The 22,741-nt window shown below is 39.0% G+C and overlaps 1 protein-coding gene across 1 annotated transcript in view; it reads left to right on the top strand.

The window, feature by feature from the left end:
• The window catches only part of USH2A (usherin), a 928,983-nt gene that overhangs the window by 391,511 nt on the left and 514,731 nt on the right, over window positions 1-22,741 (top strand). Inside the window, exons 25-29 of the mRNA XM_014481290.2 lie at window positions 2,706-2,836; window positions 6,035-6,308; window positions 12,919-13,122; window positions 13,250-13,330; window positions 16,147-16,341. Coding sequence (XP_014336776.2) covers window positions 2,706-2,836; window positions 6,035-6,308; window positions 12,919-13,122; window positions 13,250-13,330; window positions 16,147-16,341 — 885 coding nt within the window. The remainder of the gene's footprint in view (window positions 1-2,705; window positions 2,837-6,034; window positions 6,309-12,918; window positions 13,123-13,249; window positions 13,331-16,146; window positions 16,342-22,741) is intronic.

Genomic DNA, 22,741 nt, shown 5'->3' on the forward strand with positions numbered 1-22,741 from the left:
ATTGCATTCTTTGTAGCCAAAGATGGAGAAGCTGTATACAGTCAACAGAAACAAGACCTGGAGCTGACTGTGGCTCCCATCAGCAGCTTATCATAGCAAAATTCAGGCTTAAAATAAAGTGGGGGAAATGACTAGACCAGTTGGGTAAGACTTAAATCCCCTATGAATACAGTGGAGGTGACAAACAGATTTAAGGAATTAGATCTAGTAAACAGAGTGCCTGAAGAACTATGGACAGAGGTTCATAATATTGTATGCTGCTGCTGCTAAGTCTCTTCAGTCGTGTCCAACTCTGTGCGACCCCATAGACGGCAGCCCACCAGGCTCCCCCGTCTCTGGGATTCTCCAGGCAAGAACACTGGAGTGCGTTGCCATTTCCTTCTCCAATGCAGGAAAGTGAAAAGTGAAAGGGAAGTCGCTCAGTCGTGTCTGACTCTTAGCGACCCCATGGACTGCAGCCTACCAGGCTCCTCCATCCACGGGATTTTCCAGGCAAGAGTACTGGAGTGGGTTGCCATTGCCTTCTCCAAATATTGAATAGGAGGCAGCAAACAAACCATCCCAAAGAAAAAGAAATGCAGGAAGGCAAAGTGGTTGTCTAAGGAGGCTTTACAAATAGCTGAGGAAAGAGAAGTGAAAAGAAAGGGAGAAAGGGAAAGGTACACCCAACTAAATGCAGAGTTCCAGAGAATAGCAAAGAGAGACAAGAAGGCCTTCTTCAGTGAAAAATTCAAAGAAGTGGAGAGAAACAGCAAAAGAGAAAGACTAGAGATCTCTCCAAGAAAATTGGAATTATCAAAGGAACATTTCATCCAAAGATGGGCACAATAAAGGACAGAAATGGTAAAGACCTAATAGAAGCAGAAGAGATCAAGAAGAGATGGCAAGAATAAACAAAACAACTGTACAAAAAAGATCTTAAGGACCCAGATAACCTCAATGGTGTGGTTCCTCACCCAGAGCCCAACATTCTGGAGTGTGAAGTCAAGAGGGCCTTAGGAAGCACTGCTGCCAATAAAGCTAGTGGAGGTGATGGAATTCCAGAAGAGCTAATTAAAATCCTAAAAGATGATGCTATTAAAGTGTTGCACTCAGTATGTCAGCAAATTTGGAAAACCCCACACTGGCCACAATACTGGAAAAGGTCAGTCATTTTCCCAGTTCCCAAGAAAGGCAGTACTAACGAATGTTCAAACCACCAGACAATTGCACTCATGTCCCGTACTAGTAAGATTATGCTCAAAATTCTTCAAGCTAGGATTTAGCATTATATGAACTGAGAACTTTCAGATGCTCAAGCTGGGTCTAGAAAAGGCAGAGGAACCAGAGATCAAATTGCCAACATTCGCTGGATCGTAGAGAAAGCAAGAGATTTCCAGAAAAACATCTATCTCAGTTTCATTTACTATGCTAAAGCCTTTGACTGTGTGGATCATAACAAACTGGAAAACTCTTAAAAAGATGGGAATACTAGACCATCTTATCTGTCTCCCGAGAAACTTGTATGCGGGTCAAGAAGCAACAGTTAGAAGCTTGTATGAAACAACTAACTGGTTCAGGATTGAGAAAGGAGTACAACGAGGCTGTTTATTTTCACCCTGTTATATAACTTATACACAGAGCATGTCATGTGAAATGCTGGGCTAGATGAGTTACAAGCTGCAAACAAGATTGCTGGGAGAAATATCAGCAACTTCAGATATGCAGATGATACCACTCTAATGGCCCCAGCGAAGAGGAACTAAAGAGCCTTTTGGTGATACTGAAGGAGGAGAGTGAAAAAGCCGGCTTAAAACTAAGTATTAAAATACTGAGATCCTGGCATATGGTCCCATCACTTCATGGCAGATAGATGGAGAAAAGGTGAACACAGTAACAGATTTCTTCTCGTTGGGCTCGAAAATCACTGCAGATGGTGACTGCAACCATGAAATTAAAAGACGATTGCTTCTTGGCCAGAAAGCTGTGACAAACCTAGATGGTGTGTTAAAAAAAGTTAAAGATATCAGTTTGCCAACAAAGGTCCATATAGTCAAGGCTATGGTCTTTCCAGTAGTCATGTATAGATGTGAGAGTTGAATCATAAAGAAGAATTGATGCCATCAGACTGTGGTGTTGGAGAAGAGTCTTGAGAGTCCCTTGGATAGCAAGGAGATCAAATAAGTCAATCTTAAAGGAAATCAAACCTAAATACTCATTGGAAGGATTGATACTTATGCTGAAGCTCCAGTACTTTGGCGACCTTATGTGAAGAGCCAACTCATTGGAAAAGCCCCTGATGCTAGAAAAGATTGAAGGCAGAAGGAGAAGAGAGTGACAAAGGATGAGATGGTTGGATGGCATTGCCAGTTCAATGGACATGAACTTGGGCAAACTCCGGGAAATGGTGAGAGACAGGGAAGCCTGGCTTGCTGTAGTCCACAAGGTCACAGAGAGTCAGACACGACTTAGAGACTGAACAACAACAGCAAAATAGTCTTAATTGTCCATGAATTAGTAAATTACTTCCTCTTAAAAGATATGTGAAGTTGATTCTTCCGCTTCTTTACAGTTACAAGGTGATTTTCTTGACATTGATCTGCATCTTCTTTTGTGAGAGATTTATTCAATGACAGAATATGACCTGAGGTTGTCTTATGACCCCCTAAAGAAGCTAACAGTATTGCTCTGCACATGCTAATTTGCACATGTTGTTTTCTCTAAAGGGTTCCTGGAGCTTTATCCATACTTGTTTCATGGTGGAATGGACTTTGAAATTTCTTTTAAGTTCAGAACTGACCAACTGAATGGATTGCTGCTTTTCATTTATAACAAAGATGGACCTGATTTTCTTGCTGTATGTGAATTGATTTATTTAAATTTATTTTAAAATGTTAGATGCAGATTAAAACTCAACAAACCGTGTGTTAACATTATATGTGATTTCAATTTCTTTTCAAATTCATTTTTGTCCTTATTTTTTTCCCCCACATCATTTTCACTTTTGGAGTCCTATGAAACATTTGTATTTTAGGGTCATGAGTTTTTAAATGACCATTATACTTTTAAGATTATAATTTTAACAGAACATCCTAAATATAAGGAATTAAGAAAATTTAATTTAGTCCCCTTATATATGAAAAAATGTTTATTACCTTTTTATAATGTCAAAATATATGTATATTTATTTAATATTATGCACACATATACATAAAATAAAATACAATAGTATAAGAAACACTCATGAACTTACCACCAAAGACCTAAAATATTATCACATTTTTGCACCCACCTCTAGAGTTTCTCTTGGCCCATTTCCCTAGCTCCCTCTAGAGGTAATATGTAATCATAATTTTGTGTTTATTATCCATTTGCATTTTTATAGTTTGGACACTGTGAGTGAATGCATAGAAATCCTTGTTTTTGAAATTTTGTAAAAGTGGTATTATACTCCATCCTTAGGCAACTGTTTTAGCCCTTGACTTTGTTTCTGAGTTATTCAAGTTATTCATTTTTCTTGTCTGAGTAATATATCTCTTCTACTTTCAGTGAGGTAGTGGTTATTCCATGTTTTTGCTATCATGAATAAGGCTACTATGAACATTTTTATAGGATGTGCTTCATACACCAGAAGGGTGAACTTTTAGTTGAAGATATTAGTAAAAAGAATATGGGCTTTTGGTGTCAGACAAATGACAGAAAGATAGTTATTTTTCTCTATTATACAAAATCCTCCAAAATTTTTCTTTTACATACCTGGCAGAACTAAAACTTTCTCTTTTCCCCAGAATTATTTTACCTAATTTAGTACCTTTTTCTAAGTCTAATCTGCTCATACATGTTCCTGTGCCATTGAATGCATTAATTATCCTGCCTAAGATTCTCCATGACTCTTACTTCCAAAAACCTTACTTCAAACTTTTCCCAGTTCCTAGGGAACAAAAGGTATATCTTGTCTCTGATGTCATTGAACCCCATTCCAATCTTATTTATAACATTGCCACATGTTTGCCTAAGGGCTTCCCAGGTGGCACAGTGGTAAAGAATCTGCCTAACAATGCAGGAGATAAAAGAGATGCAGGTTTGATCTCTGGTTGGGAATATCCTCTGAAGTAGGAAATGGTAACCTGCTCCAGTATTCTTGCCTGGACGATTCCATGAACAGAGGATCCTGGCAGGCTACAGTTTATAGAGTTGCAAAGAGTTGTATACAACTGAATGATTGAGGACACACACAGCCTGCTTGCCTCTGCTATTAAGACAGTGTAATTCTTGGGAACACTTTCTCATATAATAGCAGAACATATTACTGCATATAATCACAGAACACAATAGGGAAAATCAATATTTATTGAATGGTGGGATAAAAAAATGAATGACTACCTGATGTACTTCACAAAGATGATTTTTACATAGGAAAGAAAAAATTTTTTAAAATGCATTACTTAATGGACATCCCTGGTGGCTCAGATGGTAAAGAATCTGTCTACAATGCAGGAGATGTGGGTTCAATCCCTTGTTGAGAATATCCTCTGGAGTAGGAAATGGCAACCTGCTCCAGTATTCTTGCCTGAAAGATTCCATGGATAGAGCAACCTGGTCCATGGGATCTCAAAGAGTCAGACATGACTGAGTGATTAACAGATTACGTTAATTTGTTTCATTATCATGTTCTCAAATGTTCAAGTATCCTCTGATTACCAGTTTGACTTCCAACAAAATAAGAACATAATTCAGTTCAGTCACTCAGTCATGTCTGACTCTTTGCGACCCCATGAATCGCAGCACGCCAGGCCTCCCTGTCCATCAGCAACTCCCGGAGTTCACTCAGACTCACATCCATCGAGTCATTGATGCCATCCAGCCATCTCATCCTCTGTTGTCCCCTTCTCCTCCTGCTCCCAATCCCTCCCAGCATCAGAGTCCTTTCCAGTGAGTCAACTCTTCGCATGAGGTGGCCAAAGTATTGGAGTTTCAGCTTCAGCATCAGTCCTTCCAATGAACACCCAGGGCTGATCTCCTTCAGAATGGACTGGTTGGATCTCTTTGCAGTCCAAGGGACTCTCAAGAGTCCTTTCCAACACCACAGTCCAAAAGCATCAATTCTTTGGCACTCAGCCTTCCTCACAGTCCAACTCTCACATCCATACGTGACCACTGGAAAAACCATAGCCTTGACTAGACACACCGTTGTTGGCAAAGTAATGTCTCTGCTTTTGAATATGCTATCTATGTTGGTCATAACTTTCCTTCCAAAGAGTAAGCATCTTTCAATTTCATGGCTGCAATCACCATCTGCAGTGATATTTGGAGCCCCCCCCCCCAAAAAAAAAGAAGACCGTAGTAGGTAAAATAATTATTGAGTCACACTTTGAAGAAAAACATACGGAGGCATTTCCTTTACCATGAAATGTGGGTGAAATATGTTCATATTAGAAAATGGCACCTTAATCTAAAGGTACAGACATAGAAGCAATTATGTTAGTTAGAGATTTAGAATAGAAACCCTGAAATACCGAATCAAAATACATCTTACAAATTTGAAATTGAGTTCACTAACCAGTTAAAATAAGCTTAATCAGGCTTGACATTTCATTTTCTTATTGTCTTGTCATATTTTCCTCCTAAATTAAATTGATATATGAAGTAGTATTTTCTCATTTTCTAAAGATTCAAATAAAAATAGAATCAGAGTTTAAACCGCTCTGTTCTCTTCAGTCATTCAGTCACTTATGCTAGTGTTTAATCTTTTACCTGTGTTGCCTCAAAAAGAAAAAAAAAGGTTTTGCCTATATAATATTGCATTACATCATATCATCATTACTGGGTATAAATGTGTCTGACTCATTACAACATCCTTCATGTCAATTATAAGCTTGCAAAGTGCTTCATTATATGTTGCTCCAGTTCTGCTTAGAATAAAGTGGGACATTTTTATAGAGTACTTTCAGGGAAATTTCTTGCTTTTCTTCAAGAAGCTGACCTTCTGTTCTCTCCCAAACTGCTATTCTGCAGTCTTTTTATACACCTATTTTCTTTTTAATATGAAATATAGATGGAGCTGAAGAGTGGAATATTGAGCTTCCGGTTAAATACTAGTCTTACTTTCACACAAGTGGATCTTTGGCCCGGGCTGTCCTACTGTGATGGAAAGTGGAATAAAGTGATCATTAAAAAAAATGATTCCATCATATCAGCAAGCATGAATGAACTGATGGAGCACGTGTCAGAGTCCAGAGCCCAGGCGCTGATGGTGAATTCCCCCGTCTATGTGGGAGGAATCCCACAGGAGCTGCATGACCCCTATAAACACCTGAAGCTGGAACAAGGTAAACTTCATCGGAAGTACAGCCCTAGTACTATCAGGTCTTGGTGGTTCTGTGTTTCAAGACAGAGCAGTAGAACTGATCTGAAAGCAACATCTATTCATCTATTTTCTGGAAGAATTTTGTGCTCTAAAAAAAAAAAATCACAACATACTTCTTCAAATAGTTTTGTATGTTGCCCTTAAGAGTATGTTGTTACATCTATTTATATGTTAAATCATACCTATTTATGCTATGCTATGCTAAGTCACTTCAGTCGTGTCCGACTCTGTGCAACCCCATAGACGGCAGCCCACCAGGCTCCCCCGTCCCTGGGATTCTCCAGGCAAGAACACTGGAGTGGGTTGCCATTGCCTTCTCCAATGCATGAAAGTGAAAAGTGAAAGTGAAGTCGCTCAGTCGTGTCCGACTCTTAGCGACCCCATAGATTGCAGCCTAACAGGCTCCATAAATAATAAATCAATATATTTATTCAAACATCTTTATCAGATATAATTTTAATATATATACATGTATATTTGTGTGTACATGTATATGTGTATGTGTATTTATACATACACACACACACACACACATATATAGTATGTTTGGGATTCCCTGGTGGCTCAGACGGTAAAGCGTCTGCCTGCAATGCGGGAGACCCAGGTTCGATCCCCAGGTCGAGAAGACCCCTTGGAGAAGGAATGGCAACCCACTCCAGTACTCTTGCCTAGAAAATTCCATGGATGGAGGATCCTGGTGGGCTGTAGTCCATGGGGTCGCAAAGAGTCAGACACAACTGAGCAATTTCACTCACTCACTCATAGTATGTTTCCTTGTATGTTTTTCTTGGATATGCATGTGGTTCTGGTTCTTTTAAATGCTCATCATTATCTGTATTTACAGATTAAAAAATAGGTTAGTGTGCACAGCCAGGAAAAAAGGCCTTAAAAACCCTGGGTTTTTTTTCTGACATCAGTGCTATTTGTTTCCATGCATTTCCATGGAGCTCTCATGCAGCAAAGCACATGAAAATGTGAGGTTGCTTTAATTTCTGACATAACCTGTGAAAAATATGTATGTCATTTAATATTCATAACCATCAGTGAAAGGAAAAAGTACAAGTGTATGATGTATAGCTAGAGGAAACCTTTAACTCATATAAGGAGTTTGAACATAATTGGAGAAATTCTTGATTAAAAAAGACTAATTGTATGTGAGTTCATATTGTGTGACAGATGTGGTTCTGAGAGCCTCATGTTAGAATAATTGAGTCAGTTCTTCATAGCAAGCCCATGAGACAGGTATTATTACTTGTATCCCCATTTTAAAGATTAGGAAACTAGAGGGCAGGGAGGAAAGTAATTTGCTGAAGGTCGGTGGCTGCTAAGCAGATGGCAAGCCTGCCCATCTTGGGCTGCCTGGTGTTAAAGCCCACTTTCCTTATTATAGTCAAGTGTTCTTTTTCATGGGCACCGGTTGAAGTCCCTTTCTCTATGAAGTGGGAAAAGCACAGAAACTTCCAGCTTGTGTGCTTGTATGCTTCTGTGTAGAAAATGTTCTCAACATATTTCAAAACCTGTGCACCCTGAATGGTTAAAATTTCCATGAAGCAGTCTTTGCCTATTTGGTAAGTACATAAAGATTTAAATGTCTTTGAATAGAAAATATATGGCAAGCTCTAAGGAGACTTTTAGAAGGGTACTAGTAGGGAGTTAATGAATATCTGGGGTATAAGACAGTAATGACATTTTCAAGGCACTTAAGATGTAACAGCAGCTAAAAATATTACATTCATATAAGGGCTTCTTTGGGTTTTCAGGTTTCTGAGGTTAGAAAGAGCTTGAAAACTCTTTATGAGAACAAAATTACTCGATTCTATTTACGTCTAGGAAAAATCCTCTGTATACTGAGCATTTTACTGTCAAAGTACACCAAAACCCATTATTATGAATGTCCTAGAAAGCTGGCTAAAATTGGAATTATTAAGATGATAATGATGAAACTTTAAAACATCAACATAGACCCAAGGGGACTAACTCTATGACTAAGACTGTGATACTGGAAGATATTTTATTTATGGATAATACTAAATTTTTATCATTGCAGTATCATCCATATCAGTGGTTCTCAAACCACTGATAAAATATTGAAGTATAGTAGCTAAAACTTTGTAAGAACTCAATAAAATTAGCTATTATTATTATTCAAGATCCACTGGAATTGCCCAGAAAAGGTTTTTTTAAAATGCAGTTTAAGTGATATTTAAATGGCTTTGTCTCCTAAGATTCTGACTCAGATGCTTTGAATAGTACTGATTTATTTAAGTAGCAGCATGTTTTACACAGTGATCAGGAGAACATTCACAATATAAAGGTGCTGCATTTCTGTAGTAAATTGCAACTAAAACTAATCCTATTCACTTACTGTATTTTTTTTTCAGTCCACTATCATAAAAATGGTTCTATGTTTCTTCACTGGGCTTTCCTGCTGGTTCGGTGGTAAAGAATCCACCTGCAATGCGGGAGACCCAAGTTTGATCCCTGAATCGGGAAGATCCCCTGGAGAAGGGAATGGCAACCCACTCCAATATTCTTGCCTGATAAATGCCATGGACAAAATAGCCTGGTGGGCTACAGTCCATGGGGTCGCAAAGAGTCAGACAGGACTTAGCAACTAAATGATAACAGCAACATGCTTCTCCATTAACACCTTTTCCAAAGGCTCTAATTTTGTGGTCCTACTAGAGCTATTTTTTTTTTAATCCATTATTGTCACAATCTTCCTTAAAATCAAAGGCCGATTAATTTTCCTCTATGTTCTGGAGACACTGGGCAACGTAATGTGCTGAAGATATACCACCTTAGACCATGGGCACTTGGGTTGGGAGTGAGTGGGCCATGGCATGTGGACTCTCAGGTTATGGTCTGTCCATAGCTCTGAGCAGAGAGGTTAAGAGCGGGGCTGACAGCCCACCATCGTGCAGGCCCAGGCGCCGCAGGGTTGGACTCCTCCCCCAGAGGGCTACTGTGTCTCTCAGGTTTGTCCACCCAGAGTTCCAGACCACCTTCCACTTATTCAGAGACCTGGGAGGAGGATAGGTGTGGGGAGTCACTCAGTTTTCATAAAGGCAGGGAAAAAAAGACGAGGAGACATCACTAGTCTTCCCATAGACAGCCCATCTCCCCTCTTGTTATCCTCCCATCCCATTCATATTTCAGAGATCCCTAGGGAGTATTTCCAGTGGGAGGGTTTCTGATAGTGCAGAGTTGGAAGAATGGTGCAAACTTTGACAAAACCCTCTGACTGCCCTAAGGATAGCACAGCAAGGACCCTGTGCCATAGCCTAGGTAGCTGTAACCCCAAAGCCTGAGGGCATAGTCCCACTTTCTAAGCAGAATTACTACATAGAAGCATCACTCTGTAACTCTCTTTTTATCTCCAGAGTGAAGGAAGTCTATGACTGTAGCCTTTTCCAAATTTAAAATTGTGTCTTGTGTATTAATGTTTAAGATATTTCTTTAAGTTTTTTTTTTTTAACATTTTTAATTGTAGTTAAATATACCTAACATTCTTGCCTGGAAAATCCCAGGGACGGAGGAGCCTGGTGGGCTGCAGTCCATGGGGTCGCAAAGAGTCGGACACGACTGAGCAACTTCACTTTCACTTTTCACTTTCATGCATTGGAGAAGAAAATGGCAACCCACTCCAGTGTTCTTGCCTGGAGAATTCCAGGGACAGCGGAGCCTGATGGGCTGCCGTCTATGGGGTTGCACAGAGTCGGACACGACTGAAGCGACTTAGCAGCATACCTAACATTATTTTGCTGACAAAAGTCTGTATAGTTAAAGCTTTGGGTTTTCCAGTAGTCATATATGGATATGAGACCATAAAGAAGGCTGAACGCCGAAGAATTGATGCTTTTGAACTGTGGTGTTGGAGAAGACTCTTGAGAGTCTCTTGGACTGCAAGGAGGTCAAACCAGTCAATCCTAAAGAAAATCAATCCTGAGTATTCATTGAAGGGACTGATGCTAAATCTGAAATTCCAATACTTTGGCCACCTGATGTGAAGAACTGACTCATTAGAGAAGACCCTTATGCTGGGAAAGATTGAAGGCAGGAGGAGAAGAGGACAGAGGATGAGATGGTTGGATGGCATCACCAGCTCAATAGACATTAGTTTGAGCAAGCTCCAGAGGATGGTGATAGACAGAGAAGCCTGGCATCCTGCAGTCCATGGGGTTGCAAAGAGTTGGACACAGCTGAGTGACTGAACAAGAACAAATACCTAACATACAATTGGGGCTTGCCAGGTGACTCAAAGAATCCACTACTAATATAGGAGATGTGGGTTTGATCCCTGGGTTGGGAAGATCTCCTGCAGAAGGAAATGGCAACCCAGTATTCTTTCCTGGAAAATTCCATGGGCAGAGGAGCCTGGTGGGCTACAGTCCATTGGGTCATAAAGAATCGGACACGACTTAGCAACTAAACAACAGTAACACCTAACAGTAAATACCATTTACCATCTTAATCACTTTTAAGTGTCCAGTTCAGGCATTTAGTACATTCATGTTTTTGAGCAACCATCAACACCATCCATCTCTAGCAGTCTTTTCATTCTGTGAAACTGAAATTCTGTACCCCTTGAACAATAAAGGGACATTCCTTATAAGGGTGCATTAATGTTTGCCGAGGCTGTCTGTGAATTGTTCATCCTTTTATTGGCAGGGAAACTGGAGGACCAGAGAAGTTAGGTGACCCAGCTCTGTGCCATCAGAAAATTACTACTTGTAAAGAAATTGGAATTCTTAGCTTCTGAATTTTCAAGGAGATGCTTTTATATTGAGCTTCATTGCTTTCAACTCAATTTACCCAACTTACTGAGTATCTACTGCGCGTTGAAGATAGACTAGCAGTATTGATCAGTCAGGCCTAAAGGAATGTGAATAATAGCAAAGGCATTTAAAAGGAAATAGGCTGCAACTTAATGTGTTAGAAGACAGAATAACACACCATATAAATGCTGAAGAGAACAATATGGTCATTGTTAGAATTAACTTACTTTACTGTTCAGCATTGCATTGTATTTTATTTCCATTTCTTGCTGGTGGGCTGTAATCTTGAAAAGAACTAATTATCTGTTTGGGGCCATTCAGACTTGACAGTGTTTTGTTCACGAAAGAGACTATGTGTTCCAGCAATCTCAAACTCAGTCTGTTTGTCCCTTCTTTGACAATTGTGTGCAGTTTTGTGAGCGGAGTGCTGTCAAACCTTGAAGAATTGATCTCTGTTTATACAAAATAGCAAGTCGTTCAAAGCTACAGCTGCTCCCCAGGTGATGTGATGCCCCATGGTTCTGTAAGAAGAGAGCAGTCAGCACACACTTCAAACCCATCTCCTCCACCTTCTCTATTAAACTTCCCAGAACTGAAGGCAGCATGGCTATTCTAAAGTCAACTGAGTAAAGTACACTTTCCAGGATGCTTCTTGTGTTGCTATTGCCAAAGTTCAATTTGGTTCCTGTCCTGAGACCGTGAACCTGAAACTGGTAATCATTTTGCACCGTCAAGATTATGGAACTCAGTGAAAATGGTGGAGCACAGTGACAGCTCCCGAGTGTCCTGATTTAATGGGTCTTCGTTCTATGACTATGAAATGGTTGTTATGGAATTCACTGCAATAACTCATGATTTTAGTGTGTTTTGAAACTACATTTTTCTCCTTGTTGTTGTTCAATCAGTAAGTCATATCTAACTCTTTGCGACCCCTATGGGTTGCAGACCATCAGGCTTCCTTGTCCTTCACTATGTCCAGGAGTTGGCTGAAATTCATGTCCATTGAGTTGGTGATCTTATCTAACCATCTCCTACTGTTCTGCATTAGAACCTCATGCTCGCATGCTCAATTGTGTCCAACTCTTTGTGACCCTGTGGACTGTAGCCCGCCAGGCTCCTCTGTCCATGCGATTTCCCAGGCAACAGTACTGGAGTGGGTTGCCATTTTCTCCTCCAGGGGATCTTTCCAACCTTCGGACCAAAGCTACATCTACCCATGTTTCCTGCATTGCAGGTGGATTCTTTACCACTGAACAACAGGGCACCTGAGAGTGTATTTTTTTCCTCAGTGAGCTTCTTGAATAATCATGCTCATTTACATATTAGTTTTTGGCACTTAGATATGGACTTATGCATACAGGTAACTTCATTTTCTAGGGTTGAGGAACATGTGAAAACGCTCTCACCATAGTGTGTAATTGCCTACACATTATATAGCACCGCTGGACTCCACATTATTTGGTAAGAATAAAAAGAATGCAAAAAAAAACTGCTCCTAAAAAGATATAATACGTACTTTTCAGCTGAATCTAATTCAGTTGAATTACAATGATCAGCATATATATATATATTTCAAAATAACATAAATATGAATATTTCCTGCAACAGCTTAGCCTGGTAAAAAGCAGGCATAAAGGAGCAGAAAGGATCTCCCAAAGAAGACTTGAAAGTTTGAAAATTGTGTCCAAACCACCTCCCCAACTTCATCAAAATGTACTACTACAGGGGACAAAAATGATGGCTAATTAAGGACTCAAGCCCTCTGTGTGATACTCATTCCTTACTGTTCACTAGGTTTCGGTGGTTGCATGAAGGATGTGAAGTTTGCACGGGGTGCTGTCATTAACTTGGCATCCGTGTCCAGTGGTGCTGTCAGAGTCAATCTGGATGGATGCTTGTCAACTGACAGTGCTGCTAAGTGCAGGGGAGATGACTCCATCCTGGTGTACCGGGGAGAAGAGCGGACTGCTTATGAGAGCCATCTCCAGCCGTTCACAGGTAATGCAGAGATGCTCTAAACTCAGTGTTCCATGGCTCTTCCTCATCGCCTCTTCCCTCCCTGCCAGCCCACCACTAGTCTCCATGAGTCCTGTGTTAACTTTCCTCCTTCTTATTTCCATTTAAGAATACCTGTATCGAGTAACAGCCTCACATGAAGGAGGTTCGGTACATAGCGATTGGAGCCGGGGCCGCACAACAGGAGCAGGTAAAGAGTGTTTATCTTAAAATGTGTATCGCACACAAATGCACACATTGTGCATGTAAAGAAAAACAGAGCCTCTCACGTGTGCAGCAGGTAGCATGTCTGTAATCTTGTGACAGAGAACGCCTTGGTTTGCAGAGTCATCTGTTGTTGGTGAAAATGCTTAGTGGATTAGGACTTTTTGATTCTTCAAATATTTCATAAAGATTTGTTCAGGCTGAGTCTTTCCTCTTCAGATGCAGAAGAAAGTAAGTTCAAGTTGTCTTGATAAAGGCCCATATCGACTGTAATTCATCGAAGAACTAGAAATCTTTACAAGTTGCTTAGTCCCCAAAAAGCTAAAGTCAGGGTTACCTTTAGGTGAGGATAGGCAGCTTCTGGCCTCTTTGGTGGAGAGCTTGTTTGAAACCCACACTGTGGTTGGAAGCAAATGTGTCTTTTATTGGGCTTCCACAGTGGCTCAGTTGGAAAAGAATCTGCCTGCAATACAGGAGACACAGGAGGTGCGGGTTTGATCCCTGTATCAGGAAGATCCATTGGAAGAGGAAAATGGCAACTCATTTCAGTATTGTTGTCTGGAAAATTCCATGGACAGAGGGGCCTGGTGGGCTACAGTCCATGGGGTCTCCAAAACAGTTGGATATGACTAAGCTTGCATGCATGTGTCTTTTATCATATAATGGCAGATGTTTGCCATGATGCTTACTGTTAGGGTCTTAGAATGCCTCTTCCAAGATAGAAATTGCTGAGTGGTCTGATTTCTTTGAGTTGAATGGAGAAACAACTAGGAAACAGACTGTATTAGATCTAATCTCAGATAACTGATATTTTAGCACTTTGTACTTTTGACAGTGACCACAACATCTTTTCACATAATACCATCACAAAGAGGCATTCATTACAAGAAGTTTTGTGAATCAGTAGCCTTCTACCATTTTAGAGAAAATATTTGTCAGAAAGACAAATACATTTCTGTATGATTGACAGTCTTGAAGTTGTCCTTAGCAAGTCATGATTTGTTTAAAGATGTGTTTGTTTGTTTTACCGAGTACCCTCTCATATTTATTATCAGTAACAGGTTACTAGTGCAGACGGCCTTTGAGGAATCTTTTTAATCTAAAAGATAAGTAAATACTGAGATGGGATACTGATAAGAATTTTTGAAGTTTGCTTCCTATAGAGTTTCCAGAAGAGGACAACTTGACGCTTTTCCAGGATGAGTTAAATCATCATCTATTTATAGGCAAGACAAGGAACTGAATGATCCCTTAAATCCTTTTCAATTTTAGATCTTGAAAAAGCTCTAATGTAAAATGTTCATTTGTGACTGGCGTGTTTTCTGCCCCTGTTTCACATTTCTCTTCTTTATTAATAAATATAAAGCCTGCTTTTAGTCTAATTCAGCAACCTGAATAGGTGTCCATACAGTGCTCGGCTTACATAGCTTCATAACCCCCATTTTGAGTACCACCAAGAAAGTATGCAAATAGAGCCCTGAATTTATAGCAGTGATCTGACCACAAAGTCTTATGCCATAAATTCATATTTACAATCTGACCACAACACCGAGCAGCTACATGCTCCCAAGGGCTGGAGAATAATTGCACTATTTAATTATTTTTGAGTCAGTTTTGCTCTGTCCCTTATGAGAACACCATCTGTTAGACAGGACAGTACTTTGCCCTGTACCACATTTCAGAACTAATAAAATCAGCAGCACTCCCATTGTCCCCTCACTTGGAACTTGATTGTGTGGCCTGTGCGTTTCCTGAAGTTGCTTGTGGAGTTTTACCTGCACAGACAGTGGTTCTCCACCTCTGTGCTTCCTCTCATTCCTTACGTTCATGATGCTTCCCTTGAGGCTGTCCTGTTTTATTGGCCTGAAAAGTAAAGTCAGAGGAGGAGGCTGTTTGATGGGGAGAGACCAGGGTGATCCTCCATCGACCGCACTCAGGAGTCCAGGAGCAGTCAGAGCCCCTCTGTCATCCGTCATCCTGCCATGGAGTTCCTCAGGCTTTTTCTCAGCATCCTCAGTGCAGTCAGCTGTGATGAAGTTGTTACTGACCAGAACCATAGACATACCTAATAAATAGTTAAAGGTTATGGATTTTTAAAAGTAGAGGATTCAGCTTATAAGTGAGGTTTTGTAGTTTCTATAAACTTTTCATTTTGTGTTACTTTGTGATGCTCCGAAGAAAACGTCTCTGAAAATGATTTTGTAGAATCTCAAGGGCATCAACTTCTCTACCTGCCCCTTCCTCTAAGTGCAGTTAGGAATGTATCTGTATATCCCACCTGCTAGAACTTTGCTTCTTTAAAAATTAATTGGAAAAACAATTGAATTTGGCAAATGGGATCAGACCTTCAAGTACAATACGATCACATTTGTGATATTTTTTGGCTAATACATGGACGATATAAAAGTGTCAAACCACTATGTATAATAACAGTCTAATTATCTTGCTTCAAAGGGGGACATCATTATATTGTTTGAACTTGTTATCTGCCTACCATCCACCTCCTTCTTTATGAGTGATGTTTAAAACATGTTGGATACATTAAATGTTTTTGGAAAACCTGGTCTAGACTTGAAAGAACGTGATGTCGATGGAGTTTTGATGGTTTTGAAATATCGCTTAAACTGAATGGCTCAAGATGTGCAGTCATATTAAATCAATGCTGAAAAGTTACAACTCTAATAAATTGTATTTATGCTAATGGTTGAGTCTGATTTACTGCAGCCATTAAAAGTGAAGAATAGGAGCAATAGTCTTTTCAGAACTGCCATTCTGCCTATTTTCTCTTTTATCCTTTCACAGCTCCACAAAGTGTGCCAAGTCCCTCAGGAGTCCGCAGCATAAATGGCTATAGCATCGAGGTGACCTGGGATGAACCTGTTGTGGCTAGAGGTGTAATTGAGAAGTATATCCTGAGAGCCTACAGTGAGGATGCTCTTGGTCCACCCCACACACCCTCTGCCAGCTCTGAGCTTGTCGATACCAACACCTTCACAGGTAAAGCGGGCTCCTCGAGGGAGTAGATCTTATTAATTTTCTTTCTGTTTTGACTTTGAATACTTTTGCCTTAGTATATGAAAAATTCTCAGATTTTTGCCTGGTTACGAACAACAAGAATCATCTAATTATACGGACACCTCTATCCATGAAGGATGAAAAATAATTCTATAAATGTTTATGGGCTTTCATGGATAGTTTCATTATGAGGCTGGTACTTTCTCCATTCCCCAAAAGGTTAGGTCATGAGTGGCTCTCACCCTTAATGAGATTCCTATACCTAGGATGCTTATATGCCCTTAAAATGTGAAACTTTTCAAGATCTTATGTATACATAGGGTACCAGTGACCTATTTTACCATGCAAAAGTTTACTCGTTGGGACTAGCCCAAGTTCACAGTACCGTTATTTATTGTAAAATTGTTTATTAAACCTAATTATGTCAAGGTAGAGGAGATTAGAGCACCAGCAGTTTGACTGGCAAATCAGTGAATCAATTTCTCATGGTGAGGCATGGATGGTGTGCAGACTGGCGGGAGTGAAATACACTCACAAGCATCACACAAGGTCCCATGCTCAAATTTCTGCTTGTGTCATAAGATAGCAGTTTTCAGCGTCATGAAATGTTAAGGCCCATTTAAATGGAAAGCCAGATTTAAGCCTTTGACCAAAAACAAAATAAAATGCATCAAAATAATTTAATGGGAAAAATAATTTTCCTCTGTCAGAGATACTTTCAGAACTTGACAAATTAGATGGATTTTCAAAGTGGACTTAACTGTTTTTCTAACACATCAGTCAACTCTATCAATCTTTACTTCTTTGTTTTAGATTCCTTAGAATCTACAGTCCAAATAGACAACCAATTACAAAAAAAATTGTTTATTTTTCATTTCCTTTGTCCTGTATTTACCCATCTGATAAAAACCCAATCTGATTGGGCCTTTGCCCAGGCTGCACACTGCAGCTAAGTGGGCTGGAAAAAGTCTCAGTTCCCATTTTCTGTCGGACACTCAGTAATGACACCAATCCTACTGTGTTTCTATAATAAGCTCCTTCTCCCATTCTCCTCGTTAAATATTTTATATTTTTCCAAACTATCTAGGTGTTAACCTGCCTTCTTTATCCCACTCAGCTGATAGCCTTATGTATGAGATTTTCTTAGACACCAAAAAAAGCAAAAATCTATCATAAAGAATTTCTGTCACTCTCTTCCTATGAAATATATACATTAATTGCATTTTTCTGACCAATTACACTGTTATTATTGGATTAGTGAATTAACGGATGTTAAAACATTTAAAAACATCTTTGGCATATAATATTATTTTCATTTTTTTTCACATTTCTCTCCATTTCCCTTCCTGTTTTTACAGAGCTTCCCTTATGCTGTTAAAAATAAAATCTTCAAAAGTCCTATGGACCCCAGGTTTTCCTGCTTTTTCAGAGCTATTACTGGTGGTCTCTCTTCCTCTTACTTATATTTTAACCTCTGTCTCCTGGAGTCGTTTACCAAGTGTGGTCCTAGGACTTGGCTCAACAGCCTCCCCTGAGACCTTCTTATTCATGCAAATTCTCCAGCTGACCCCCACGTACCAAAGCAGAAGCTGTGAAGCAGAGCTCAGCAGTCCTGTTTTACCAAGCCCTCCTCTATTGATGCTGGTGATGCCAAAGTTAGAGCCACTGCCCATTTGGGTTCTGCCCAGGATCATTCAAACGCATCTATCAACACCTATTGTTAAACAAAAACAAACCCAAATCAATGATAAAAATCTTCCTTTTATATAAAGTCCCTTCCAGCTCTCACTGTCTCTCTCCTCTTCCTAAGGCATCTGTGGTGTTGTCGCCATTTCTTCACTAGGTCTGCCTTCTACTTACTTGCCTGATTGAGGATTCCAAAAACTTCCATTTTAAATATCCACAGAACACTACAGTCCTGGTCTCCTCTGCTTGATAGCATTCTGCACTGTGGATTTCTTGTCATCTCTTGAAATATTTCATCACTTTTCTGATTGTTCTGCTTCTGGGTCCCCTTTCCCAGTGTCTTTGCCCACTCCCTCAGAAGCTCAACTCTGCCTTTTGAAAGACCTCCGGGTTTAGACCTGGGACCTTTTCTCTCTCTTTTTAAATTTTTTTCCACAGTCTTGCTCCAGGAAACTCATAGATTCACAAAGCATCCAATACCCTACAGACACTATTGACTCCTAAATGCACATCCTACCCAGACTTCCAAATGTGTGTATCCAGCAGGCATTTGAAAAAATTGACATTTCCAGTAGATGTCTCATTATTTCTAAATTTACCATCTCCAAAACTGAATTTCTGTTCCTCATCCATTCTCAATATCAATAAATGACATCTCCAGCCCCCCCAGTTAATGAAGCTTGAGAATTTTCGAGATGTTTACATCCTGTTCATACATCATATATCCATGTTTATTGATTCCATTTTCTAAACTAGGTGTGAAACTCATCTATATCTCCCCTTATCTACTGTCCAAGACAAACCATTCCAATATCTTACCTGGACAACTACAGTACTCTCCTTTCTCATGACACCTCCACCCCACAACCACCATGATTCCATCCCACCAAGTGACCAGACATCATGCTCCTCTCTTTAAAATTCTGCTTTCCACTGCCTCTCTCCCAATCTCTTTTGTCTCAGTTTCCTCTTATTTTCTAGATTTCCAAATTTTGCTGTTATAAGTAATAGGATTTTTGAAAGTCTGCATAGAAATGTTTGGAGGAATGATCAACATTGATGGTAGGTTAAATCCCTTGAAATGGAACAACTAGATCAAAGTTTCTTAAAGCAGTATTCAGTCTTAGATTCTGAGGTCAAGCAGTGTATGTGTTAGTCGCGCAGTCATGTCCAGCTCTTTGTAACCCCATGGACTGTAGCATGCCAGGCTCCTCTGTCCATGGAATTCTCTAGGCAAGAATAATACTGGAGTGGGTTGCCATTCCCTTCTCCAGGGATCTTCCCAATCTAGGATTTGAACCCGGGTCTCCTGCATTGCAGGCAGGTTCTTTAGCATCTGAGCCACCTGGGAAGCTGGCTCAAGCAGACATTGATACAAATCTCTGCTGCTTACCCTCCCTGTAACATTGGGGAAATTGTGTATTCTCCTGGATCTCTTTATAGTGTCTTAACCTATGAAGTGGGAGAATAATATTAACCTCAGAAATATTAAATATATTAAATGATATGGTATTTCAGCTCTCTTTTCAGCTGTGTAAACTCAGACACATTAATTAACGTGTCTGTGCTTCGGATTCCCTGTGGTTAATGAAATAGCTGCCCACCTCACAGGACAGCTGTGAGGATTAAGGGGGTCCCTGTGTATGTAAAGCACACAGGGCAGCCCTTGACACACTGTCATACTGTAAAATGTTAGCTATCAGAAATTTTGAAAGCATCTAGCACAATGCTTAACATACGGTAATTTCTTAACAAAGATATAGTTATATTTTTAGGTTGTCAAATATATGCCAAAAAGACTATATAAATCATACTCCTACCAGCAAGCAGAATGCAAGATTGTATATTTCACTTTATATCCTAGTTGACAAGTTCTACGGCTCAGAGGTTAAAGTGCCTGCCTGCAATGCAGGAGACCTGGGTTCGATCCCTGGGTCTGGAAGATCCCCTGGAGAAGGAAATGGCAATCCACTCCAGTATTCTTGCTTGGAGAATCCCATGGATGGAGGAACCTGGTGGGCTACAGTCCACGGGTCGCAAAGAGTCCGACACGACTGAGCGACTTCACTTTCACTTTCACAGTTAAACGGTAAATTAAAAAAAAAATATGTCAGAGTATTATTTTAATTTGGCTTATTTGATTCCTGGAGACATCAAGCATTTTCATGTTTACTGATAATATATATTTCTTTTATGACATACCTATCATGTTTCATTATCAGTTTTTCTATTGGAGGATTCACATTTTTCTCATTGATTTTAAGTATCTCTTTAACATATGAAGAATATTGTACTTAAGTTTGCCTTATGTGTTGCAACACTGCAATTTTTATTATTCTTTTGATTTACATTTTTATGTGCAGATTTTAAAGCACATTTTCTGTAGTTGATATAATATCTTTAAAATTTTTTTGTTAGTTTTCTATGGGTAATTTGGGAAATAATGTCCATATTCTCCATTCAGGGTATACTAATATTTGCTTATTAGATATACCATATTGATAATATACATATATATATATTATATATGATATATATAATGCATATCTTCTGAATTAGCAATTCTAAATTTGAGGTAAGATCAAATCAGAAACAGGGCAGAGTCCTCTCAAATTACACAAGATTCTGAAAGGTAATCCTACCCCCAAGATTGAAAACCAGTACAATAAACTGCTGAATGTTACTGTAGGGCATTTCAAGCATGTGAATGGTATATATAGAGAGGAAAATGAGAGAACCTCTGACCAATTGTTATTTATATATTTATATATATTCAATCTGTGAAAAACTAAGGAAAAAAATCTCAATTATTGCAGTTTTGTCAGTTTCTTCAATTTGTCAGTTGTGTTACTTTGGAAGCTTGCTTTTTGTTTGTATTTTTCTTTTTCTTATTACCTTTACATTTGCCACTTTTAAAGTTACATTGTTTGAAGTATATCTGTGTAAATAGAACCTAGTTCAATTTACCTTTATAGTCAACTTAAAACTCTCTGTATTTTAGTAGGGGAGTGTAATTCATATTTATTTTTGTAATTTATACAATTTCTCTTATTTCTCCTACCCTATTTTATGGGGTAAAATAACTTCAATACTTTTAATTAATTTATCTTTTTTTGCTATTCCTTTATTTCTCTTCTTGTTTGTGCTGGACTATGAATTCTATAACTTTTTTTCCTCTCAAGGAGTCCTAAATATGTATCTGTTGCCTACAAAGAAGTGAACAGATAAGGACATATGTAAGAGGTATCTTAAAAGTTATGGAGAACTCTGGTACTGCAAGATGGACTTTTCTTGGGAAGAATCAGGCTATTAAGGGAGAGGAGTATGAATTGAGGGGCACTAAAGCCAGGCTGAATTAGTATCAATATCAGATTTCACAGCAAAAGAAAATAAAGCAACTAGAGAGTGAGAAAGAAGGGATGAGAAAGTAGAGAGCCAAAAATAATGGATTTGGTGAAGATATTAGGAATGTAGAGATTGGTTGATGGCAGCTGTTTTGTCAATTGATTAAGAGAACAGGGACCGAGAGAGAGTATAACAAAGCGGTTCATGAGTAGCTTTGTTATTGATCTTGAAAGTAATCCCCTTTAGCATTTCTCAGGTGACTCTTGTTAAGATTTTAAAGTTTAATTTTTGGTTATTAGAGTGGTATTTTTTGAATGGAACCATCAAATAAATCCTAAATCCGTAAGCCAATTTAGCTGTATTGGTTCAAAAAGGGTCCTTAACCAATTAAGTTATAATAAAATGGGTTGGTTTCTTCTCATGACTTTTTTTTTCTTCTGTTATATAGCAAACTCTCTTTCTTCAAATTTGAGTCTCTCTTTGGCTTGGAAAGTTTGCTGTTGAGACATAGGAGTTTTCAATATTATACATTTCTTCCCAGTTTACCTTCCTTATTTTAGAAGTCTAGAACACAGTTGTCGAGTCAAATCAAAGTGAAAGTCAACGTGTTAGTTGGGCAATATTGTCTGATTCTTTGTGACCCCTTAGACTGTAGCTCACCGGGCTCCTCTGTACATGGACTTCTCCAGGCGAAAATTACTGGAATGGGTTGCCATTTCCTTCTCGAAGGGATCTTCCTGACCCAGGGATTGAACCTGGGTCTCCTGTACTGCAGGCAGATTCTTTACCACCTGAGTCACCAGGGAAGTCTCAGGGTCAAATTAATCTGAGTTCAAATCCCAGTAATGTCATTTAGTATGGTATCAGGCAAATTTGAAAATGTATTGCTATATTGGAGTGTCCTCATCTATAAATTCAAGATGAAAACCTTCTTTATGTTATAAGATTGCTGCAAAGATTTAAAAATGAATTAACTCCTAGAATATTTTGCTTGTAGATAGGCACATAATAAATCTTCAATGAATTAAATGTTATCTTTATACTATTCGGTCTCTGGATCTGGGTTATTACTTCATAATTTTTTCATTTTTCATTTTTTGATTTTGACACTGTTAATTCTTCTCTTTGAATCTTCTGAGACGATTTTTAAAACTCTTCTTCTTCAGTCTTTGATTTGAATTTCTTTCTCATCTAGCTCACTTTGATTTCTGCATATTTCTCAGTATTATCAATTTTCATCTGTGTTGTTTATCATTTACCTTCAGTCTCTTGTTAATGGATTCCAAGTTCTTTTGGATCTTAATAGCATGAAACTGGTGATCTTACAAGCTTCCTGAATTAAATTCTCCCC

Source organism: Bos mutus, chromosome 16, assembly GCF_027580195.1.
Source record: "Bos mutus isolate GX-2022 chromosome 16, NWIPB_WYAK_1.1, whole genome shotgun sequence".
In the NCBI taxonomy this organism is placed as follows: domain Eukaryota; kingdom Metazoa; phylum Chordata; class Mammalia; order Artiodactyla; family Bovidae; genus Bos; species Bos mutus.